Source organism: Quercus lobata, chromosome 9, assembly GCF_001633185.2.
Source record: "Quercus lobata isolate SW786 chromosome 9, ValleyOak3.0 Primary Assembly, whole genome shotgun sequence".
In the NCBI taxonomy this organism is placed as follows: domain Eukaryota; kingdom Viridiplantae; phylum Streptophyta; class Magnoliopsida; order Fagales; family Fagaceae; genus Quercus; species Quercus lobata.
The window spans coordinates 32,812,548-32,833,644 of NC_044912.1; the positions used below are offsets into that span (position 1 = coordinate 32,812,548).

Here is a 21,097-nt window from a genome sequence, read left to right on the forward strand (position 1 = left end):
AAAATTTTCTAAGGAGGCCAAGCTAAATATAAAAAAAGTAGACAAAAATACCTTTTTTATCCCTACATTTTGGTCTCGTTCTCATTTTGATACATACTTTTTTATTTTACTGTTTTTAGTCCCTAGAATGAAAAACGTATTCTATTTTGGTTCTTATCGTCATCTCACCAATGAAAATTGTCTACGTGACAGATAAAGTGTATTATTGGCACACTAAATATTGACGTGGTCATTAAAATAATAATTGTGGGTACCTAAGGCATGCTTGGCAACGTCCTAGGCATGCTTGCAACGTCCTCAGTCGTCCTCAGCATGCTTTGCAACGTCCTCGGCATGCTTTGCAACGTCCTCGACATGCTTTGCAACCTAGGTGTCCCACATCGAAAGAAACCCCCCCCTCCATTTTCTGCCTTATAAGCTGTGAAGTAAAGGGAGTAGTGTACCACCAAGTCTCTTGTGATCACAGAGATGCTTGGTGGTACACTACTCCCTTTACTTCACAGCTTATAAGGTAGAAAGTGGAGGAGTTTTCCTTTGATGTGAGATTCCAAAGGGTGCGGTGTAAAAAAGCTACAAGGCAAAAAAAGCCCTTAGCCCAAAGATCCGTCCATCCAAGGAACACACACCAAAAAGGGCCCTTTTATTGTGGGTACCTAAGGCATGCTTGACAACGTCCTAGGCATGCTTGCAACATCCTCGGCATGCTTTGCAACATCCTCGGCATGCTTAACAACGTCCTTGGCCGACCTTGGCATACTTTGCAACCTAGGCGTCCCACATCGAAAGAAACCCCCCCTCCCACTTTCTGCCTTATAAGCTGTGAAGCAAAGGGAGTAGTGTACCACCAAGCATCTCTGTGATCACAAGAGACTTGGTGGTACACTACTCCCTTTACTTCACAGCTTATAAGGCAGAAAGTGGGGGGGTTTTCTTTCGATGTGGGACGCCTAGGTTGCAAAGCATGCCAAGGTTGGCCAAGGACGTTGTTAATATACTCGAGGGTCAACCCAGTTTTGTTCTAACTCAAATATCTCGATCTATCTCTCTTCTCTCTCGATCCAAAACCTATTCTTTCACCAAAATCCTTCTTCCCCTCAAGGATTTGGCCTATACCAAGATTCAATTCATTGGTATGTGTTCTAAATCTCTTCTTTTTCTCATCCTTCATGCATTTCATGCATCCTATGACCTAGGTTTTAGGTTTTGGGAAAATTTTGGGTTTTTTGTGTTTTTGATAAATCTTTTGGGTTGGGTTTTGTTGAGATGATATCACATGATCATGCATTGCATTCTCTAGCATTTTATTCACATGTTCATGCATTCTAGGATTGTGTGACTGATTATATTTTGTGAGTGCTATAGCTTGGATTGGGTTTTTACCCATGATGCAATTTTTTTTTGCACGTTACATGCTCATGCATTCCCATGCATTGTTTGTTTCTTCTTTATCTTTCTTGGGCATCATTTCTATTGTGTTTTTTCTTTTCTCACCTTCCTTAGTTTCTGACTATGGCACCCAAGAAATCTGCTCCTTTGAAGAACTCGATATCTCGTCATGGTTTTTCATCTGCTTCTTCTCTTCCTTCTCCTCCAATTAGAGATCGGTTCCATGATTTGAAATTCCAAAAGGATTTTAATAAGAACTTTAGTGACCAAGCGATTAATTTGGAATGCCAAGTCATTCTGTCTGATTTTCTAGACACTCATCTACCCGTTTGTTTAGCACTCGGGGTTGGGAATCACTCTGCGAGAAACCCTTAAGGTGTTCTAGCGTGTTTATATAGGAGGTCTATTCCAACATACACACTATTGATACCTATATTCCTTAGTTTACTATGGTATTCTAAGGAACACATATTGTAGTTAACCCGAAGCTCATTTTCAAGGTACTCCATGTCCCTAAGGTAGTTCATCCGAACCACCCTAGTCATCCTCGTCTCCACTCCATCTCTTGAGACTAGTTAGCTTCACGATTCTGTGAAATAGCCATGGTGTGAGGTGATCTTCTAAATTTCTTCACACATGACTTCGCTAAGGGTCTAAGGATCCTTAATATGGTGATGACCTTTGTTCTCACTCCACGGTCTCACTATAACACTATCATTGAGTCTCGTGATCACTATAACACTTTCCTTCACACATGATAGTATCTATGATAGATATCCATCAAGACATTGCTACACGCGAGAAGCTAATCTTTCCTTCAGCTATCACACACATTTTCACACACATGCACATCCTTATTCCTTCTGCCCCTCTCTTCTCTATCATAGGTGTTATTAGTCAAGGATTTATATGGAGGAGTGATACACAGATGGCCTTTAAGGCCAAGTGGCCTCGTGAGAAGTTCACCTCACCTAACAAGAGGAGGCTACTTTCTGAGCTGTTGAGGATGCTGCATATTCCTCTCGACCCTCTTCCTCGTATGCTCCATCTTCTTCTTCTAGGGTAGAGGCATCTCTCGTTGCCATCATGGATTAGCTTTAGCACATACGTGCTGATTTTGGTAGTCATCTTGACTATCTTTCTGATGAGATGTGTTAGATGAACACCAGGATTGGCCGTATCGCTCATCGTCAATCGTGTCATGGTGGTTTTGCTCCTCCCTCACCCGATCCTTCTGAGGAGTCTTTTGATGGGGGAGATGATGAGAGTGATGATGCTTTTGGCTCTACTCATGATGATGAGATGATTGTTTCTCAATGATTTATCATTTGTCGTTCGTGAAAAAAATGAGGAGTAGTTTTGGTTATGAGAGAGTAGTCATGTTGTTAAGGGGAGAGCTGGACTAGTGATAGGGGATAGTGTTTTTGAGATATGTAGTGAGGTTTTTGATGTATAGTTCTCATTACATATACCTTGGCCTTGTTAAATTTTTACATACTTTGTATTTTTTTATATACGATGATGATGTATTTTTTTCACCTTATCACACGTGTTGTTTCTTTTCTCTTTTTATACACATGTTTCTTAGTTTATATAATTTGTTTATATTTCACACTTGATGCCTTAGTGGATTTTGTTTAAGTGTTTCAACTAAGACAAGTTGCAAGTCTTTCATGCCATAATCTCTCTTTTTGCAAAGTTTTTTCAAGAGTTCATTGTATTAGTTAGAATTTTTTTTTTTTTTTTTTGTGTGTGTGTGTGTGTGTGTGTGTTTGTGTGTGTGTGTAATAGTTATGGGGATTGTTGTTTTATACTTCTCTCATAATTATGCTTGTGGTTTTGTCACGGATTGCCAAAGGGGGATTAGGGTCATATTTTCTATGTAATTGGCTAATCTTTTGACAAAACGCACTTTACTTGTAATTGGGTAAATTTAAGTTGGGTTTAATATATAAAGAAGTATGTTGTTCAAACATATCAAATGGGATCATTAAAGAAATGAAGGTTGATTTAAGAAACAAGTGAAGAAAAGCTATTTCAATAAGTCTCGACAGAAGCTTAACAGATTCTACTATCAAAGTTTAATGGAGAAGTTTGACACAAGCTCGATTTATCGAGATCTACGATTTCAAAATTTCTAGATCTAAAATTCGGCCATGATGACTTGGATGATTAGGGTTTCTTTTTTCACAACCCTAGTCATATATAAGGCTTATTTTAAAAGTCATCAAGTACAGAAATAGAGACCTAGAACTCATATACTTTCTGTGAAGCTATTGCATTTGTACACCTTAGGGTTTTGTAACCAAGTGCATTCTGATCTTCATTGTTGATGAAGTGAAGAACTTTGCAGCCAACAACAATCATTTAAGTTGTTAAAGTTAGCCATGTATTGGGATCTGTGTAAAGGAGTTAGTCACAAATTGGAGATTTGTACAAAAAATGAAATAAGACTATTACAATATCAAGTTCAATTGGATATTGAAACGAAAGTTCAACTAAAGGTTGGTGTTTTGGGATAGGATAGGGTAATGGTAAGATTTCTCATATTTGTAATTGCTTGATTATTGATTAGTGGATTTTTGGGAGTGGTGACCTTAAATTCACCTGGTGGGGTTGTTTACTTTTTTAGGAAAAGAGAAAAATTGATTTAATTTGAAAAACTAACGTATGCACTGTTTGCAAGTAGTGGTGGGATTTCCCCTCAACGATGTGCATAGGCAGTGGCAGAACTAGAAAATTTTTCTAGGGGGCCAAGCTATATATAAATATATATATATATATATATATATATATGAGCTATCCAAAAACCAAACAATTGCACAATGTATAAAACTTGTGTTCTAGACTAATTCAAAAGAATTGAGGGATTAAAGGCCTAAATTCTAAAATATGAGGAGAGGACAATAACTACATTTTTCTATAATTTGTACTATTTTTATGATTTGAATACTCTAGATAATAGAAAATTGAAAAAGCTAGGGGCATTGCCTATGTGCGTGGCGTATCAAATCCAATTGCATGTTTTCATGCTACAATCATTGTACTTGTGACACATTATCAGCATATATATATATATATATATATATATATATATACACACACACACACAGAGTAAAGTGATTCAAATTTCAACCTCACAAGGATAGTCCTTTACTACCTTCATTTTTTTTTTTCTTTTTGATTTGTTGGACACCAGCCCATTACAAATTATAGACACATAAAACCTTTTAAATTTTTAGTTTTTTTTTTTTTTTTCCTGAAAAATTTGTGCTCGTTAACTCGGTCAAATGCTCAAACACTTTTCCTCTTCAATAATTTTAGAGTCCGAAAACTTTCACAACCTATTGTACTGCACTAGATTGTACCTAAAATTTGACAAAATATGTCATTTTCATCATCGGGTTTTGGGTATTTTTCTAAAAATAAAAACAACAAAGTGCAAGACAATAGAACTATAAGGTCCAACGAAAAATATGCAATGTGTTAGTATGTCATTTCACCATCCAATATGTTCAGCAAAGCGTATAATAGGTTAGCAAAAAAAAAAAAAAGCAAAGCGAATAATATAAGCTTGGCATCTACCAGAAACAGCTTTGCTGAATGAACTGACAATAAAGAGAATGCTAAGAAGTCGCTAAAGTTATCAAAAATAACAACAATAGGCGCACGACTAGGACATGACATCGTGGGAGATGTTCATATTTCGTTATCAAAGCTTACAAAGAGATGGGATTACAATGATAGAGTTAACCACCATATTTTTAATATGTCTTACCATTCAACATTCACCAATCACGGGTCCGGTCTCTTCCATAAAATTTGATTCATCATTATCCCACAAATGCTTCATCTGTCTCAATCCATATAACTCAATTGCTACTTCCTTCATAGTAGGCCTCTCGTCCCCTTTTACTTCTAAGCACTTCGCTGCAAGCTTTGCAAATTCCTTGAGTTGCTCCGTGTTTCCCTCATCCATAATACGCTTTTCAAGAATTTCAAACAACCGATCCTCTTTCAATGCGCAAAGCAAATACATAGCTAGACTTCTTTGCTCCATAGGCCTTAAAAGCGAAAGTACCTTTTGTCCTGTTAATAGCTCCACAAGTACCACTCCAAAACTATAAACATCACTTTTTTCTGTAAATTGATTTGTCTGCATGTATTCAGGATCCAAATATCCAAGAGTACCTTGTACTACAGTAGGTAATTGCTTTTGACCTCGTGGAACCAACCTTGAAGTTCCAAAGTCAGAGACTTTTGCAGTGAAATCATCATCAAGCAATATGTTTGTGGACTTGATATCTCTATGAATTATAGGTATAGAAGCTGCAGAGTGTAGATAAGATAGTGCATCTGCTATTTCTATAGCTATCCTTAGACGGGTTTCCCATGATATGGTGGATGCATGATGTATGTGCTTGAAGAGAGTACTATTAGGGACAAATTCATAAACTAATAATGGAACTCGTGTCTCTAAACAACACCCTAATAATTGGACCACATTTCTATGGTTAACTTGGATGAGAACAACCACTTCGGTAATGAATTGCTCAATTTGTTCTTGATCTACTGTTTTAGACTTCTTGATTGCAACAACCTTATTATTTTGTAAAAATCCTTTATAAACGACTCCATAACCCCCTTGGCCAATGATCCTGCTTGCATCATAGTTGTTGGTGGCTTTCTTTAGGTCTTTAGCAGTGTAAATTTTGGTTGTTTCACTATATCCTTCCATGGTAGAGAGTTGTTGTTGCAAAATCAATCCTCCATTTTGTCGGAAAAATTTTTCTTTGAGCTTGATGAGCCTTCTTTTCTTGATTAAAAAGTACAGCCAAAAGCTAATCACTAGTATAGCAATTAAGCTTATGACAGCAACTGCATATGGAATTAAGAAGTGGGTCTCTTATTAATTTTGTTACAAATCAAAAGTATCAATTTTGGACATGATCTTCCTCCAAATCAATTTGAGAGGATCTCCTCTAACTTATTACATGGCAACTCATAAAATTATCAAAGTATGTTATGTAAATAAGTCTTATGACTCATTAAATATGTCACATGATTAAAAGTAACATAGATAGTTTTATCAATTGTCAAGTGATTAGTTGGAGTAATTTTCCACCAAACTATTTTGGGGGTATACTTTGTTCTTTCTTCATCTCATGTAAGTGTTTTGGAATGAATAGTAGTAAGAATTTATAGAAAAGGCTAAATACTTACATTAATTTCTATTATTCTTAAATTTTTTGGACAGAAATTGAAAAATAAACTTAATTTGGGGAACTTAATTAAAACATATTTAATCTTAAAAATGTTATTCCACTAGTATATTAGCACCATGCTAGCAAATTAAGGTTGGTTATCATGGGGATATATATATGATTGATCATTCTATTTTTTGGATTAGGATCTTTAGAGTTTTTAAGATAAATTTACTATAGAATTTTTAATTTTTAGATATTTACTATGAAACAAGTTAATTAGATTATATCATGTCATAGCATTTAACCAAATATTATCTAGTAATATTTTGGTATTTATTTAAATTAATAATAATGTGACAAAATCTAATCAATTTATTATATAATTTGTAAGGTTGAATTTAATCAACTATTTTGTTGGCTTTATTCTGTGTCAATTTACTTGTATTTTAGCACTTAGAAACCCTGTATTTAGGTGGGAATCATGTAAGAGTAGTGTGTGAAAGAGTGTGAAGAAATGCTCAAGAATGTGCACTGAAGCAAGAACTCGCGACTGGATCTCGCGGGTGGCTTGCGACTGGCAAACTGTCAGATGATGCACACGAGCGAAGCATGCAGAAAAACTGAACCGCCATGCTAGCTATAACACTACAAGAAAAAAAGTCCAAATTGGCCATTTAGTTAGCTCGCGGCTTGGACTCGCGACTCAATTAAGTCACAAGGCCAAATCGTTAGTCTACTTTGTTTGGGAAAAACTGACTCTTCGCATTCCATACATATTCCAATATAAATAACCCTTATACCCACGAAATATAGAGAGCTTCCAGAGAGAATTTTGAGAGAGAAACCCAAGAGAAAAACAAGATTGACTCATTCATAATCTTTACATAGTGACTCTTCAAATTCCTCAACTCTCACCCTCTTCATTGTTACATCCTTGAAAGATTCATTAGCCAAATCCTTTTCTCACCATACCCATATCTACGAGAAGGCTTTTTAGTGCTTTGGGAAGCAATTAGGAAGGAACCAATTCATATTGGTTGATGCTATAAGTTATAGCGGAATCCAGTAAGTTAAAGAAGAAATAAGTTCGACGTAACCTCGTTGGAGTAGGAGCTTGAAGGACTTAGGTACATTGGGTAACTTAAACTTGTATTTCAGCACTTAGAAACTTTGTATTTATGTGGGAATTATGTAAGGGTAGTGTGTGAGAGAGTGTGAAGAAATACTTAAGAATGTGCACTGAAGTAAGGACTCGTAATTGGATCTCACGGGTGGCTCGTAACTAGCAAGCTGCCAGATGATGCACACCAGTGAAGCATGCAGAAAAGCTGAACCGTTATGCCAATTATAGCACTATAGGGCAAAAAGTCCAGATTGACCATTCAATTAGCTCGTGGCTTGAACTTGCGACTCAGTCAAGTCGCGAGGCTAAGTCGCTAATCTACTCTGTTTGCGAAAAACCTATTCTTTGCATTCCATACACACTCTAGTATAAATACCCTTTATACCCACGAAATATAGAGAGCTTCCAAAGAGAAACCCTAAAAAAAAACAAGAATGACTTATCCACAATCTTTACATAGTGACTCTTCAAATTCTTCAACTCTCACTTTCTCCATTGTTACATCCTTGAGAGGTTCATTAACCAAATCATTTTCTCACCATACCCATATCTGTGAGAAAGTTTTTTGGTACTTTGGGAAGCAGTTAGGAAGGGACCAATTCATATTGGTTGATGCTATGGGTTATAGCGGGATCTAGTAAGTTAAAGAAGAAATAGGTTCGGCATGACCTCGTTGGAGTAGGAGCTTGGAGGGCTTAGGTACATTGGGTAGATTAGACTTTGAGGGTCTTCTGTTGTTCATGTATCCCAACTTGATTCTTTAGTGGATTATTGACCGCTTGGAAGACGGTGGAGAAGTTTTACGTCGAGAATTTCGATTTCCTCTTCGATAACACATCGCTATATTGTTTTTGTGTTTGCATCTTTCTTCCCTTAATCTTTGCCTTTTAATTTCTGCTATGAATGTGATTTTATTTGGTTTAGATTATGTTATCAATTCTGTTTTAGCTTATTTACATTTTCCGCACGTACATTGTTTGTTGATAAGTTTGAATTGGTAATTTGTAATTTGGGGGTCTAAACATTTAAGGGTGTTTTACACACATTTTGAACTATATTTTATACCTAAAGATTTTAAAGGATACTAATCAATTTCTTGTGTTGCTACATTATAGTAAAGTAAAGGTTTCCAAGCGTCTGAAATGATCTAAGTTCTAACATTTACATCAACCATTTTTTGCAGCATGTTGGTTGGTCAGTATGGAATTGAAGCATGAAGCCCTATTGGGATTTGGGATATGGTATTAAACCTAATTTGGGATTATTAATTAAGAATAATGAAAGATGCTAAAATATACTCTCTCTCTCTCTCTCTCTTTTTTTTTTTTTTTTTTTGGTATAGATGGATAGTGGGGGAGCCTAGAGGGGGAGAGGAAAGGAAAATGAGAGGTGAGGTTCATACCACATAAGTGAGCATGAAGTTTGATTTCATTGTTTGATGCTTTTAAATTACCGATTATCTCAAAAATTTAAGCTATTAGGAAATGATGAATTTAATCACTTAACTATAATTTTAACACTCCCTCTCACTTGTGGGTGTAAACTTCCCCTAAATAAATAAGAGTCCAACAAGTGTGAATTTAACATTTTAAATGGGAGGTAGAATGAAAGATAGGAATCGAAATTAGGATCTTCTACTCTGATACCATATTAAATTATCGATTGTCTTAGCTAAAAGTTTAAAAAGTATAAATTTCATTTTTTTTTTCTCTATTTGTCATTAAAGAAATTGTACTTATGGCTGTTTTTTTTGGTTGAGAATTTGGTTAGAAATGATCCTAATACAACTCAAACCTCACTTGGACCAAATGTCTGGCTGTGTAAATTAGAGTAATTCTGGGATCACAAATTATTTTACAATTTTTTTGTCACAGCTTTGACGTGACAGATTATGAGTGGTTAACTATCACTTACATATCGACCAACCATTTTTTTTTTTTTTTTTTATCAATTACACTATACTATGTCACAATTGTAGTAAAAAATTGTAAAAAATTATGTGATTCTAAACTTTTCCGGTAAATTATGGCTGTAGAAACTTGAAACGTTGCCATCACATATTAAAAAGTTAAAAGGACCTAAAATAAATTTAATATCTGATGGAAAAGACAAAATTCATATCCTTTAAACTTTTGAAGGATGAAACCATAACTTTCTAATTTAGAGGAGAAAAATCTAATTTAAACTAATTTTAGGGACGAATTATATATATTAGTCCGTATAAAAATTATTGTCCAAACAGTCAAGACTAACACCAAAGATTCAAAAGAAAATCAGATAAGAAATCCTTATATAATCCAAACAATTTTAAGCAAGGATGTAATCGAGATTTGGAAACAGAGAGGCCAACACTACGGTCTTAGAGGTAAAAATGAAACATTAATATTTTAAATGAATGTTTATACAATTTTTTAAAATACTTTTTTTAAGGATGAAGTGGGTTTTTATAATTTATTAGGACAACTGAGGATGATGGGAGGAAATGCTTCGTAAGATAATTTTCTTGGGTGAAGGGGAGGTTGGATAATTTTTTTGGGGACTTTTTTCACAATAGATTGCAATTTGAAAATTTTATAATGCATATTAAAATGTTTCAAATTTTATAATAAGCTTTCAAGGAAGAAAAGATAAAATAAAGAAAAGTTATTGAGCAACCTAAGAATTAGAAATAAATTTCCAGAAATATACTTACCACCGGCAATCTTTAACATTAGGAAGGGCTCCGGAATACAACCTTCACCACCTTTTCTTCCGTCCCCATGGTACCACTTCGGACAACGACATGTGTAGTTTCCTTTTGTGTTGACACAGTTTTTTGCTTTTATGCAATTATTATGAGCTGAATGCTCACACTCATTAATGTCTGCAAATCAAGTCAAGAATAAGAACTCAATAGTACTCAAACCATAAGCAAACACATTCATTTAAACCGGTAGACTTGCATGATTTAATGATTAAATTTATCATATGTCAATAGTCATACCTTGACAACCATTATATAGATATGGATTCCCTCGATAACCCGGCTTGCAACTGCATTGGTATCCTAACTTCGTAGAGAAGTGATCACGGCATTCACTATTCCTCTTACATGCGAAATTTGTTTTGTTTCGAGCTGCTTCTTCACATGTCTCTTTCCCAATTGTCCAGTCAAGCACTATAGGGAGCATTTCCTTTGACATATTTCTGAGATAATTAGAGGAGAAATTGAACTCGCCTTTTTCCACAATAAAAGCAGAGCTGCAGGGATTGAAGTCCGATACATTTGTGTGATTGTTAAAGCTATCTACCTCCATTGATATATTTCTTAATCCAGCGGGAATTGCTACCTGGCAACACCCACAACCAGAGCATGACCCATTCCTCACACTGTGAAGGCTTTTGCACACAGTCAAGCACCCACTTGAGTAATATTCTCCGTTGTGTACACCATGAAGGATTGCGTAAGTGTCACAGCCAACAACTGTGAATTTATTTCTGCTCTGAGAAATTATGAACGTCGAAGGCCAGACGAAGGGCTCATTGTACTCCTGACTGCGATGTTGGTGGTAACAGTCTCGGGCTACAAAGTGCAAGACACGCAACTGATGATTCTCAATGGATATGTTCTTAACAGTAACATCACCTGTTTTTGCTACTTCATTGTCACAAGTGATGAGAAAGTCCTCATTCAGCGAGCAGCCTTTCTTCAAGCCAAATGGGTATGGAATTTCTACATCTCCACACTTGTTGGGGCAGTCAAACTTGGCTAGAGATGCTGCTGCTGCCACCATTATTGATGATATTATCAGCCCTAACAGTGATATCTGGACGACTAAGAGCATCCCATGTATGCCCATGGCTACAACTTTGTTTCTCAGCAAAACTAGATTTTAATTCTATTTTGTGTTTGGAATCTTTGGATGTGCTCAAACTTTAGCGCCACACATTTCGAGTGGTTTGTATACATGTACTATTTCACTACTTATTTAAAAAAATAATAATTTTGATATGTGCAGATTCGTTAAACGTGCACAAAATTTAAAAAAAAAAAATTAAATAAAATTCGTGTTTCACATAATTAATTTTGTCAATTTATATTCAATTTATTTTTATTATTATTTATAAATCTTATGACAATATTTTTAATAAAAATTTTTCAATTTCAATAAAATAAATGGATCTCAAATAAATTCTTAATATTTCTATAATTTATAAAAAATTTATTAACATATGTCCTTAAACATGTATTAATAAACTATTTAAAAAAAATTATAAAAAAAATCTTGCTAATGGATGTTTTTAGAAAAATAATTAATAATTTATTTTAAAAAAGTTTTAACGCTATTTTTATAGGAAATAAAAAAAACAGTTAAAATATTAATTTTTTTTTATAAAAATTATCTTTAAATAAATTATTAATCATTGTTTTAAGAGTGTCGGTTAATTTTTTTTATAAAAAAATAATTAATTATTTTAACAATTTTTTCAATTTCTTATAAATTTTTTTTCTAAATAAAGGATTAATATACGAAAGCACATTAATCAAACCCAATTTGTAATGGGATAGTGTCCAAGAAATTAAAAAACAAAACTGAGTGATTGCTATCTTATATAATGGGGCCGGTTGAGTGAAAAATAGTGGCTGATAATTCAACCATCGGACTGTGTCAGTCTTTCAGCAAATAACTGCTCCTCGTGGAATGCAATACCTTAGAAAGTTACAAAAACAAAACTGAGTCGTTGCTATCTTATCAAGTGGGGCCGGTTGAGTGAAAAGTAGTGGCTGATAATTCAACAATCTGCTCTTGGGCTGGATTGAGACTAGTGCAATGCTTAAGGTTTGTACTTAATGCAATTGGCATGAGTGCCATTTTTAAGATTTAAAATAGTAAAAAATAACTTTATACCTCAATAATTAAATATAAAAATGAGTAGAAGTAAAAAAGTATAAAAATTTTTTTTTAAAAAAAATTGTGAGAGGGAATGGGTGAAATGCACCGGATCCCAATCCAGCCGTATTAAACTATTAATAAGTCTTTTTTTTTTTTTTTTGCTAGGTGATTGCGGGGGCTAGAACTACTCGAGCATCAGGTCATACGGGTATTTGGGTGCCAATAGGCTACTGAGGCCAATGGCAACTATTAATAAATCCTTGATCAGACCTTTTGGGCCTAGCAGAGAATTGAAATTAAATCAAGCACATTAATACTAGTAAATATCTTTGTACTTATCACTCTTTTAACTGTTTTGAATTTCTTTTTGATAATTAGATTTAAAAAGTTTATTTTTTTAACTCTTAATTTTAATTATTTTAAAAAAATAATTGCACATATAGTGCAATACCTAAACTTGATCTCAACGTTTTGGGCCTAGCAGAGAATTGAAATTAAATCAAGCACATTAATACTAGTAAATATCTTTGTACTTATCACTCTTTTAACTGTTTTGAATTTCTTTTTGATAATTAGATTTAAAAAGTTTATTTTTTTAACTCTTAATTTTAATTATTTTAAAAAAATAATTGCACATATAGTGCAATACCTAAACTTGATCTCAACGTTTTGGGCCTAGCAGAGAATTGAAATTAAATCAAGCACATTAATACTAGTAAATATCTTTGTACTTATCACTCTTTTAACTGTTTTGAATTTCTTTTTGATAATTAGATTTAAAAAGTTTATTTTTTTAACTCTTAATTTTAATTATTTTAAAAAAATAATTGCACATATAGTGCAATACCTAAACTTGATCTCAACGATTTTGTTGTCTTCAATGGTCACCCCTTCTCTGATATTTTGTCTTTTGTTATGTTTGATGCTGATGGTCTGTACTTCTTAAGCCGTTTTGCCACTACCATATTTGTTTTGGCTAGTTAATTTTTAATGTAATTCCTTTTAACTTAAAAATAAATAAAATAATTGATCTCAATCGTGGACCAAGCCACTTGATCTCTTTTGAAGGCATAGTTCCACAAATGAATAGGTAATGCAAAAAATTGGATATATATATATATATAAAACCATAATTCGTATTCTATTCTAAATTGTTTATATTTTCAAAAAAAAAATCCAAAATTGTTTAAAAATTTAAAAAGGTGCAATCTCTTAAAAGAAGGTGAAGAATTTTTATAGTACCACTAGAGCACATATGTTAGAATATTTTGTTTGATAGATAGGTTGGAATTTTAATTTATAATGTCCACTTCATGATTATTGTTCTTATTATTAGGCTGACACAAACAGGTTTTTAATATATGTAATGGTTGAACTCCAAATCTCTTATTTGACGAGAGGAAACTTTAATCGGTTAACCTAAATGAAACATACTAAAATTTTTTTTAAACATTGTAAATCACACATTGTGTACCATAAATAAGGTACATTTATTTTATTTTTTAAAAAATGGTACATTTCATGCTTTTATAGATCAAGGGAGTCAATTCTGTACCGTACCGATCAGTGCCGCTGGAATATACCGTACCGGCAAGTAAACCGGTTCACATAACCCCCCTGTTTTGTACCGTAAAAAATACCGGCTGTATCGGCCATGTACCAGTCAATACCAGTCGGTACCGAGCGTACCGGCCGGTACAGAAAAATGTTTGAAGTTTAAGGTAAAATGTGTTCTAATAATATGGTTTATTATAATACACACACACACACAATACACACACACACACACACACACACACACACACACATATATATATTTTATTTATTTATAAATATAAAAAAATAGCGGTAAACCCAAAACGGTACACCGGTATTGACCGGGATCCGAAATATATCGTACCGCTAGCCAAACGAGTACAGCCTCCGATATAGTATTGACTCCCTTGTTATAGATACTATGGGATACACAACCCAAAGGAACACTTGTTGGCAGCATGGGATCAAAGGAAAATTTGCTTGTCTTGGCTTGTAAATCAATGACGCTGCTTTAGAAAGGGAAAATTTATTGGGTATTCAAATTTCACTAGGGGTGGACTAGAGCACATATGTTAGAATATTTTGTTTAATAGATAGGTTGGAATTTTAATTTATGATGACCATTTCATGATAATTGTTTTTATTATTAAGCTAAGACACCAAAAAGTTTTAATATAGGTGAGGTTTGAACTCCAAACCCCTTGTTTGACAAAAGGAAACTTTAACCAATTAACCTAAATGAAACCTACTAAAATATTTTTAGAACATTATAAATCACACAATGTGTACCATAAATAAGGTACATATTTTTTTAAAAAAATGGTGCATTTCATGGTTTTATAGATACTATGGAATACAAGACCCAAATGAACACTTGTTGGCAGTATGGGATCAAAGGAAAATGGAATGTAAATCAATGGAGCACTGCTCAGAAAGGGAAAATTCATTGGGTATTCAAATTTCACTAAAGGTGGACTCCTAGTGAAATTTGAATAACTTCCCTGTATAATGTATCAAAGTACAATGATTGTAGTTGTGTTGTTGTAGAGACCCAAAAGGGAGGTCTACAATTCATGGAATCCCACATCATCTAGGAGTGACCTCCCTTTAATGTATTGATGCCTTTTCCCCCCACTACTGTGTGCTTTGGGGGGAGAACAAAACAGTAAGAGGTATGGGCCCCAAAGTGAGTAATATCTACATAGTTAGAGTGTGGTCGTTACAAATGGTATCAAAGCCATGCTCTACCTTCCTTTAATGTGTAGAGGCCTTTTCCCCCATTACTGTGTGCTTCGGGGGAAAAAAAAAACTATGAGGGGTGTGGGCTCAAAAAGGAGGCCTACAATTCATGGAATCCCACATTGTCTAGGAGTGACCTCCCTTTAATGTGTTGATGCATTTTTCCCCCATTACTGTGTGCTTTTGGGGGAGAACAAAATGGTAAGGGGTATGGGCCCTAAAGTGAACAATATCTACATAGTTGAAGTGTGGTCATTACAAATGATATCAAAGCCATGTTCTACCTTCCTTTAATGTGTGGAGACCGTTTCCCCCATTGTTGTGTGCTTTGGGGGGAAAGCAAAAATATGAGTGGTATGAGCCCTAACGCGTACAACATCTAAACAGTTGGAGAGGGGTCATTACATATAGTATCAGAGCCATGCTCCAGTCAAAAGTGTGTGTTGGGTTCTAAGACCTTAGGTTTAAATGTATTAGAACTTCATTTTTTAATGTTGGCAAATCATGATCAAAACGTTTAGTCTTGTTTTAGACTTGCTCAAAGTATGTTTATGTATAAAGTTGAAATTGAGTGTATTGCAGGATTTACTGTGTAAATCTGCCTTGCTCGATTAATTGAGAATTAGACTCAATCGATCAAAGATCGTGTATATTTTTTTTCTGCAGAATTTTCCAACTCAGCCCAAGCCCGTTTAATGTGTAAGGTTTTATGTTTTGCCTTAAGTATAAAAGGAAAAAACCCTAGTCACGTTTTGATGTGGTTGTTTATGCTGTGTATGTGAATCTCTTGTGAGATCTAGAGGTGTTTGCCTTTACATATACTTAGGGTTATCAAAAATCAAGATTATGTCAAGAACTTGATGATCAGTTCGGTTGCTGCATAAAGAGCTTAAAGATATACAAGCAGGAGTATTGGTGTTTGCTGTGAATCCAAGTGAGAAGTAGTCCGTGGACTCGGAGCTATCATGGGGTCATGGTGGTAAGTTTTCTACTCGAGCTAGTAATAGAATGTTAGTGATCTAAGTTCTATTGTAAAAACTTCAATTCTTTCATAGTGAATTTGCTTTTTACCTTGAGGATAGCTAGGTTAAATCCTCCCCAAGTTTTTTACCGGGTTGGTTTTCCTAGGTCATCATATCATTGTGTTCTTTATATTTCCGTTGCTTTACATGATATGATTGTTTTGTTTTAACCTAGATCTGAATAATAAACCTAAGTATTCACTTGATTAATTAATTAGGTTAAACAATCTAGTTTTAAGGAGTCTAAAAACGTACAGTGCGGGCCCTACACACAAGGACGCGTGTGCTCATAAGGGGGGTGGATTATAGAGACCAAATAGGGGACCTACAATCCATGAAATCCCACATCACTAGGGGAAGCACATGGAAATGTGCTTATAAGAAGTGAACTCCCTTTAATGTGTAGAAGTATTTTTCCCTACTGATGTGTGCTTTAGGGGAGAACAAAATTGTGGGAGTTTGTGCTTTAGGTCATTACACCTCTAGCTAGCATGGCTAGATATGCAATGGGATATGATACCCCATGCACCTGTGGCTGAGGGAAACCCCTACATTCCTTACAAAAAGTGCATACGTGTTACTGAGAACAACTTTTACATCACAACAATTAAAAAAACTGCATGTTTCAAAAAATAGCATTTGGCAGGAGCATGAGGTATACCATTTAAATTATTATTATTATTATTTTTTATTTTTTTAACTCAATTACATTACCCCTAGAGTTTTTGAGTGTAACAAAAAACTTCTATATGGTTTATACTTGATATTCCTATTAATTATAGGTACAGAAGCTGCAAAGTGCGCATACAAAAATACGCATGTTATTTCTATGGCTATTCTCAAATAGGTTTCCATGAAAATTTAGAGATGTATTTTCATATAAAACAATATAACATGACGTTTTATGTTACACTAAAAAACCTCAAGGGTTAAGTGTCATATAATTAACGGTTTACACACAAAACAATACCACATGGGAATTAAGGTAATGTTTGGATAGAAATATTGCGTCTGCTGCATTGCGTTTATTTGTTTTCTCCTTTTTTTTTCTTTTTTTTTTTTTCCACGCATTTTCTCCCTCACAAGCGGCTACTGTTCATGTACTATACATGAACAGTAGCTGCAACATTTGACCAGTTTTCCATGAACAGTGCATTTGTGCACTGTTCACGGACCCACAGATTTCATTTTTTATCAATTTTTTCATTAAAAATGGGTCTCACGGTACTATTCACACATTTAAAAATTATTTTACTACAATGTTTTCAGTTTTCAGTTTTCAGTTTCAGCAAAATAAGTTCTATCCAAACAGATCCTAAGTATTTGCTAAAGTTTAGGTATTTTCTCCAAAAAAAAAAGGGTAAATCTTAGGTATAATATTAATTTTCAAGTGCAATACATTAGGTTTCTCAATTAAATCCATATACATAGTTTTATTGATTTTAATTTTTATTGAATAATATACACTATTCGTGATTTAATGGCCAATGCATACATATGTCTGAATTTAATTGAGAAACCTAATATCTTGTTCTCAAGGGTAAAGTGGTAAACCACAAAGCCATTTTGTGAATAAAAATAAAATGAAACAAAAACATAATCATAAAAAGAACAAGAACAAGAACAAGAACTAAAGAACTTAAAGTTCCAACAAAGAATGTGCGACGAGTGGGTACGTGATGTCATTTTCACAATGCATAAAAGTTCATTAAAAGAAATGATTCAAGCTTGGCATCCACCACAACCAGCTTCCTGCATGGACAAACAATAAAGAGAACGCTAAGGTTACCCCCAAAAAAAAAAAAAAAAAAATGACAATGAAACGACGACTGTTATTAAAGCTCACTAATACATGGGATTTCATGCTATCAATCCCAATCGTTTCAATACTATGATCGAATTGACCACCATATTTGTAATCGCCAGATGTCTCACCACATTCACCAATCAAGTGTCCAGTCTCTTCGGCTTTTCCAGTCTCTCTGTTGCTAGGTGAGTGAGCTTTCTCTTCCTTCTTACGGCAGTAGAAGTGTTTTTGTCCCTTCCAAGAAGGAGAGTTTTATTCTCGAAGGTAACAAGTTTGTCATTAGAGCTTGTGGGGTTTTTTCTTTGGGGGTTAAGGGAAACACAAATTAGGCTGTCTTCCTCTCAAAATTGTATCATGGGGACTTGGCTGCCAAGTGGAGCAATTTTTCTCTGTCAGAGAGGGAGACTACAGGTTTTGTTCTTCAACGAGACCAACGATCAGGGGAATTCCTTTTAGCAGCAAAATTTTTAACCCCTCAATTCCTGAATATGGAAGCAATGGCAAGGACTTTCAAACAGCTATGGAGATCCACCAATGGTTTTAAAATTCGAAATCACAAGGGGCAGAGAGTATTATTTGTTTTTGACAATCTCGGTGATGTGGATAGGATCTGGCAAAACCAACCGTGGAGTTTTGACAAGCATTTAGTCATGCTGCAAAGATACAATTCTGATGTCTCGGTACGTGAATTGATTTTCAAAACTACCCTATTCTGGGTTCAAGTTCACGATATTCCAGTTCGCTACATGAACAGAAGAGTGGCTGAAGAAATTTGTGATATAGTTGGCGAGGTGCAAAAATCAGTGGGGGCAGTGGATGATGATGGTGGTTTTTTCATACGAGTCCAAGTCCTTATAGATATCTCTCTTCCCCTCTGCCGAGGAAGGTTAATTACAATGGAGAATGGAGAAAAAGTTTGGGTTAAGTTCAAGTATGAGCGGTTGCCTAACATCTATTTTTGGTGTGGACGTTTGAATTATAGTGATAAGAACTTTGAGTTATGGATTGATAGCAAGGGTACACTTACACCGGAGCAGCAACAATTTGACTCAACTTTGAAGGCAGCCCGTATACATCAGCAGGTAAGGATGTAATCTATGTCCCTAGGTATTATGAGCGAAAGAAAACTGGAGTTCATGCCTCGGTTCAGGTCACCAACTCACAACCAGGTGCAGTAGAGGGGCAAGCAAGGAATGGTGGTCTGGCGGATGCCTCAATCAACCTTGGTAACGAGTAGAAGCAGTGATGAGGGTATTGATTGCATGCTGCAGAAGGATTTCAATGTGGTTGAAGCATTACACGCTGAATTAGAGGTAAAGACAAACATGGACTCTATCTCAATCATATCTGACCCTATTAAAGCTTCTATTAATGCTCCTAATTTAATTGAGGAAGTTAATGGTGTCGTGAATTCCATTCCAAATCAGAATCCAACGTCAGAACTATTTGAAATTCCAATTAAAGGGGTTGATGAGGGAGTAACGAGATTTGTTTATGACACTTATTTTGAGTCAAGGCAAAATAAAGAGGCAGAATTTAATGGGGATATTCCTTTCCATATTCAGCACGCCACCTCAGCTGAGAATCAAGGAGCACGGCAAGCACAGAATTACTCAAAAGTCCTTGGGCAATACAGAAGAGGGGAGGAAATTTTGTGGGAAGAGGAGTGGGGATGTTCATATGAAGTTACCTAGCAAGAACAGGTGGGTTTCAAAAGATGAGAGTGACAAACTTTTTTCAACGGTGGAGGCTGATGCTCAGCCCCGCCAAACATAATGAGTTGCTTAGTCTGGAACTGTCGTGAGCTTGGGAACCTATGTACAGTGAATGAGCTTGCTGAGATGGTGCGGGCAAAACATGGGCAGATGAAGCAAGGCTAAAAGATATGAAAAGGAAAATTCAGTTCTAAAACATGTTTGTACCACCAAGAACAAGTAGGGGAGGAGGTTTAGTTCTTTTTTGGAGATCAGCAATTGATATTTCAATGGAGGGGTTTGATAAGAACTATATTGATACAATTATAAATAAGAACAAAGAGACTGAGTGGCAATTCACAGGATTCTATGGTGAATCGGACACTCAAAAGCGGATTGAGTCTTGGAATTTGCTACATACTTTAAAAAGGAAATTTCAAAGTCCGTGGCTGTGTGCGGGAGATTTTAACGAGTTGGTGAGAGGTGAAGAAAAATTGGGGGGCAATAAACGAAGTCACAATCAAATGCAATAGTTCTGTGAGGCAATAGATGCATGTGGTTTTGTGGATCTAGGGTACTCGGGTTCAAGGTTCACTTGGAGTAAACATTACACTTCGAGTTATTCAATCTGGGAAAGACTAGATAGAGCCTTATGCACAACAGATTGGCTCAACCACTTTGCTGGCACCAAGGTTGTTCACCTCACATGTACTACCTGGAATCATTCCCTTCTATGGATTGCTCTAAGTGGTATAGACCCCCCACCAAGTTCAAGGCCATTCTGTTTTGAAGAAATGTGGATGTCTGATAAGGGGTGTGGAAGGGTGATTGAAGCAGTGTGGAGAGGCTCATTCCCTTCTGAGGCCAAAAGATAAGTGATCAAAAAGATTGAAAAGTGTGGGAGTGAGCTATCACAGTGGAGTTGCAAGAACTTTGGCCATGTTAGGAGACAATTAGATGAAAAAAAGAAGTGGTTGCTTCAGGCCGAACAAGAAGCAATGCAAAATGGGAGTAATATTCAAGTGAGGGGCTTGAAAAAGGAGATTAATGAATTGTTGGTGAAAGAAAATCTGATGTGGAGGCAGTGGGCAAAGGCATTTTGGCTGATTGATGGTGACAAAAACTCAAGGTATTTCCATAATAGGGCTAATCAAAAGCATCAAAGGAACAAAATTTTGGGTGTCCAAGATTCTTCGGGTGCATGGATCA

General features: G+C 35.3%; 1 protein-coding gene across 1 annotated transcript; it reads right to left on the reverse strand.

Moving 5' to 3' along the window:
* Nucleotides 1–4,970: 4,970 nt before the first annotated feature.
* On the reverse strand, nucleotides 4,971–11,631 carry LOC115960674 (wall-associated receptor kinase 2-like). Its single transcript, XM_031079634.1, has 3 exons — nucleotides 10,700–11,631; nucleotides 10,409–10,579; nucleotides 4,971–6,264 (listed from the first exon to the last, which is right to left on the reverse strand). Exons 1-3 carry the CDS (start codon nucleotides 11,553–11,555, stop codon nucleotides 5,168–5,170), a joined length of 2,124 nt encoding a protein of 707 aa, XP_030935494.1. The 5' UTR covers nucleotides 11,556–11,631; the 3' UTR covers nucleotides 4,971–5,167.
* Between the last annotated feature and the right edge of the window lie 9,466 nt (nucleotides 11,632–21,097).

Coding starts and splice junctions, on each gene's coding strand:
- LOC115960674 (XM_031079634.1), bottom strand. CDS start 11,555: ATGGGCATACATGGGATGCTCTTAGTCGTCCAGATATCACTGTTAGGG. Junction 10,580..10,699: donor TCTATATAATGGTTGTCAAG/GTATGACTATTG, acceptor CTTGATTTGCAG/ACATTAATGAGTGTGAGCAT. Junction 6,265..10,408: donor AATGTTAAAGATTGCCGGTG/GTAAGTATATTT, acceptor TTCCATATGCAG/TTGCTGTCATAAGCTTAATT.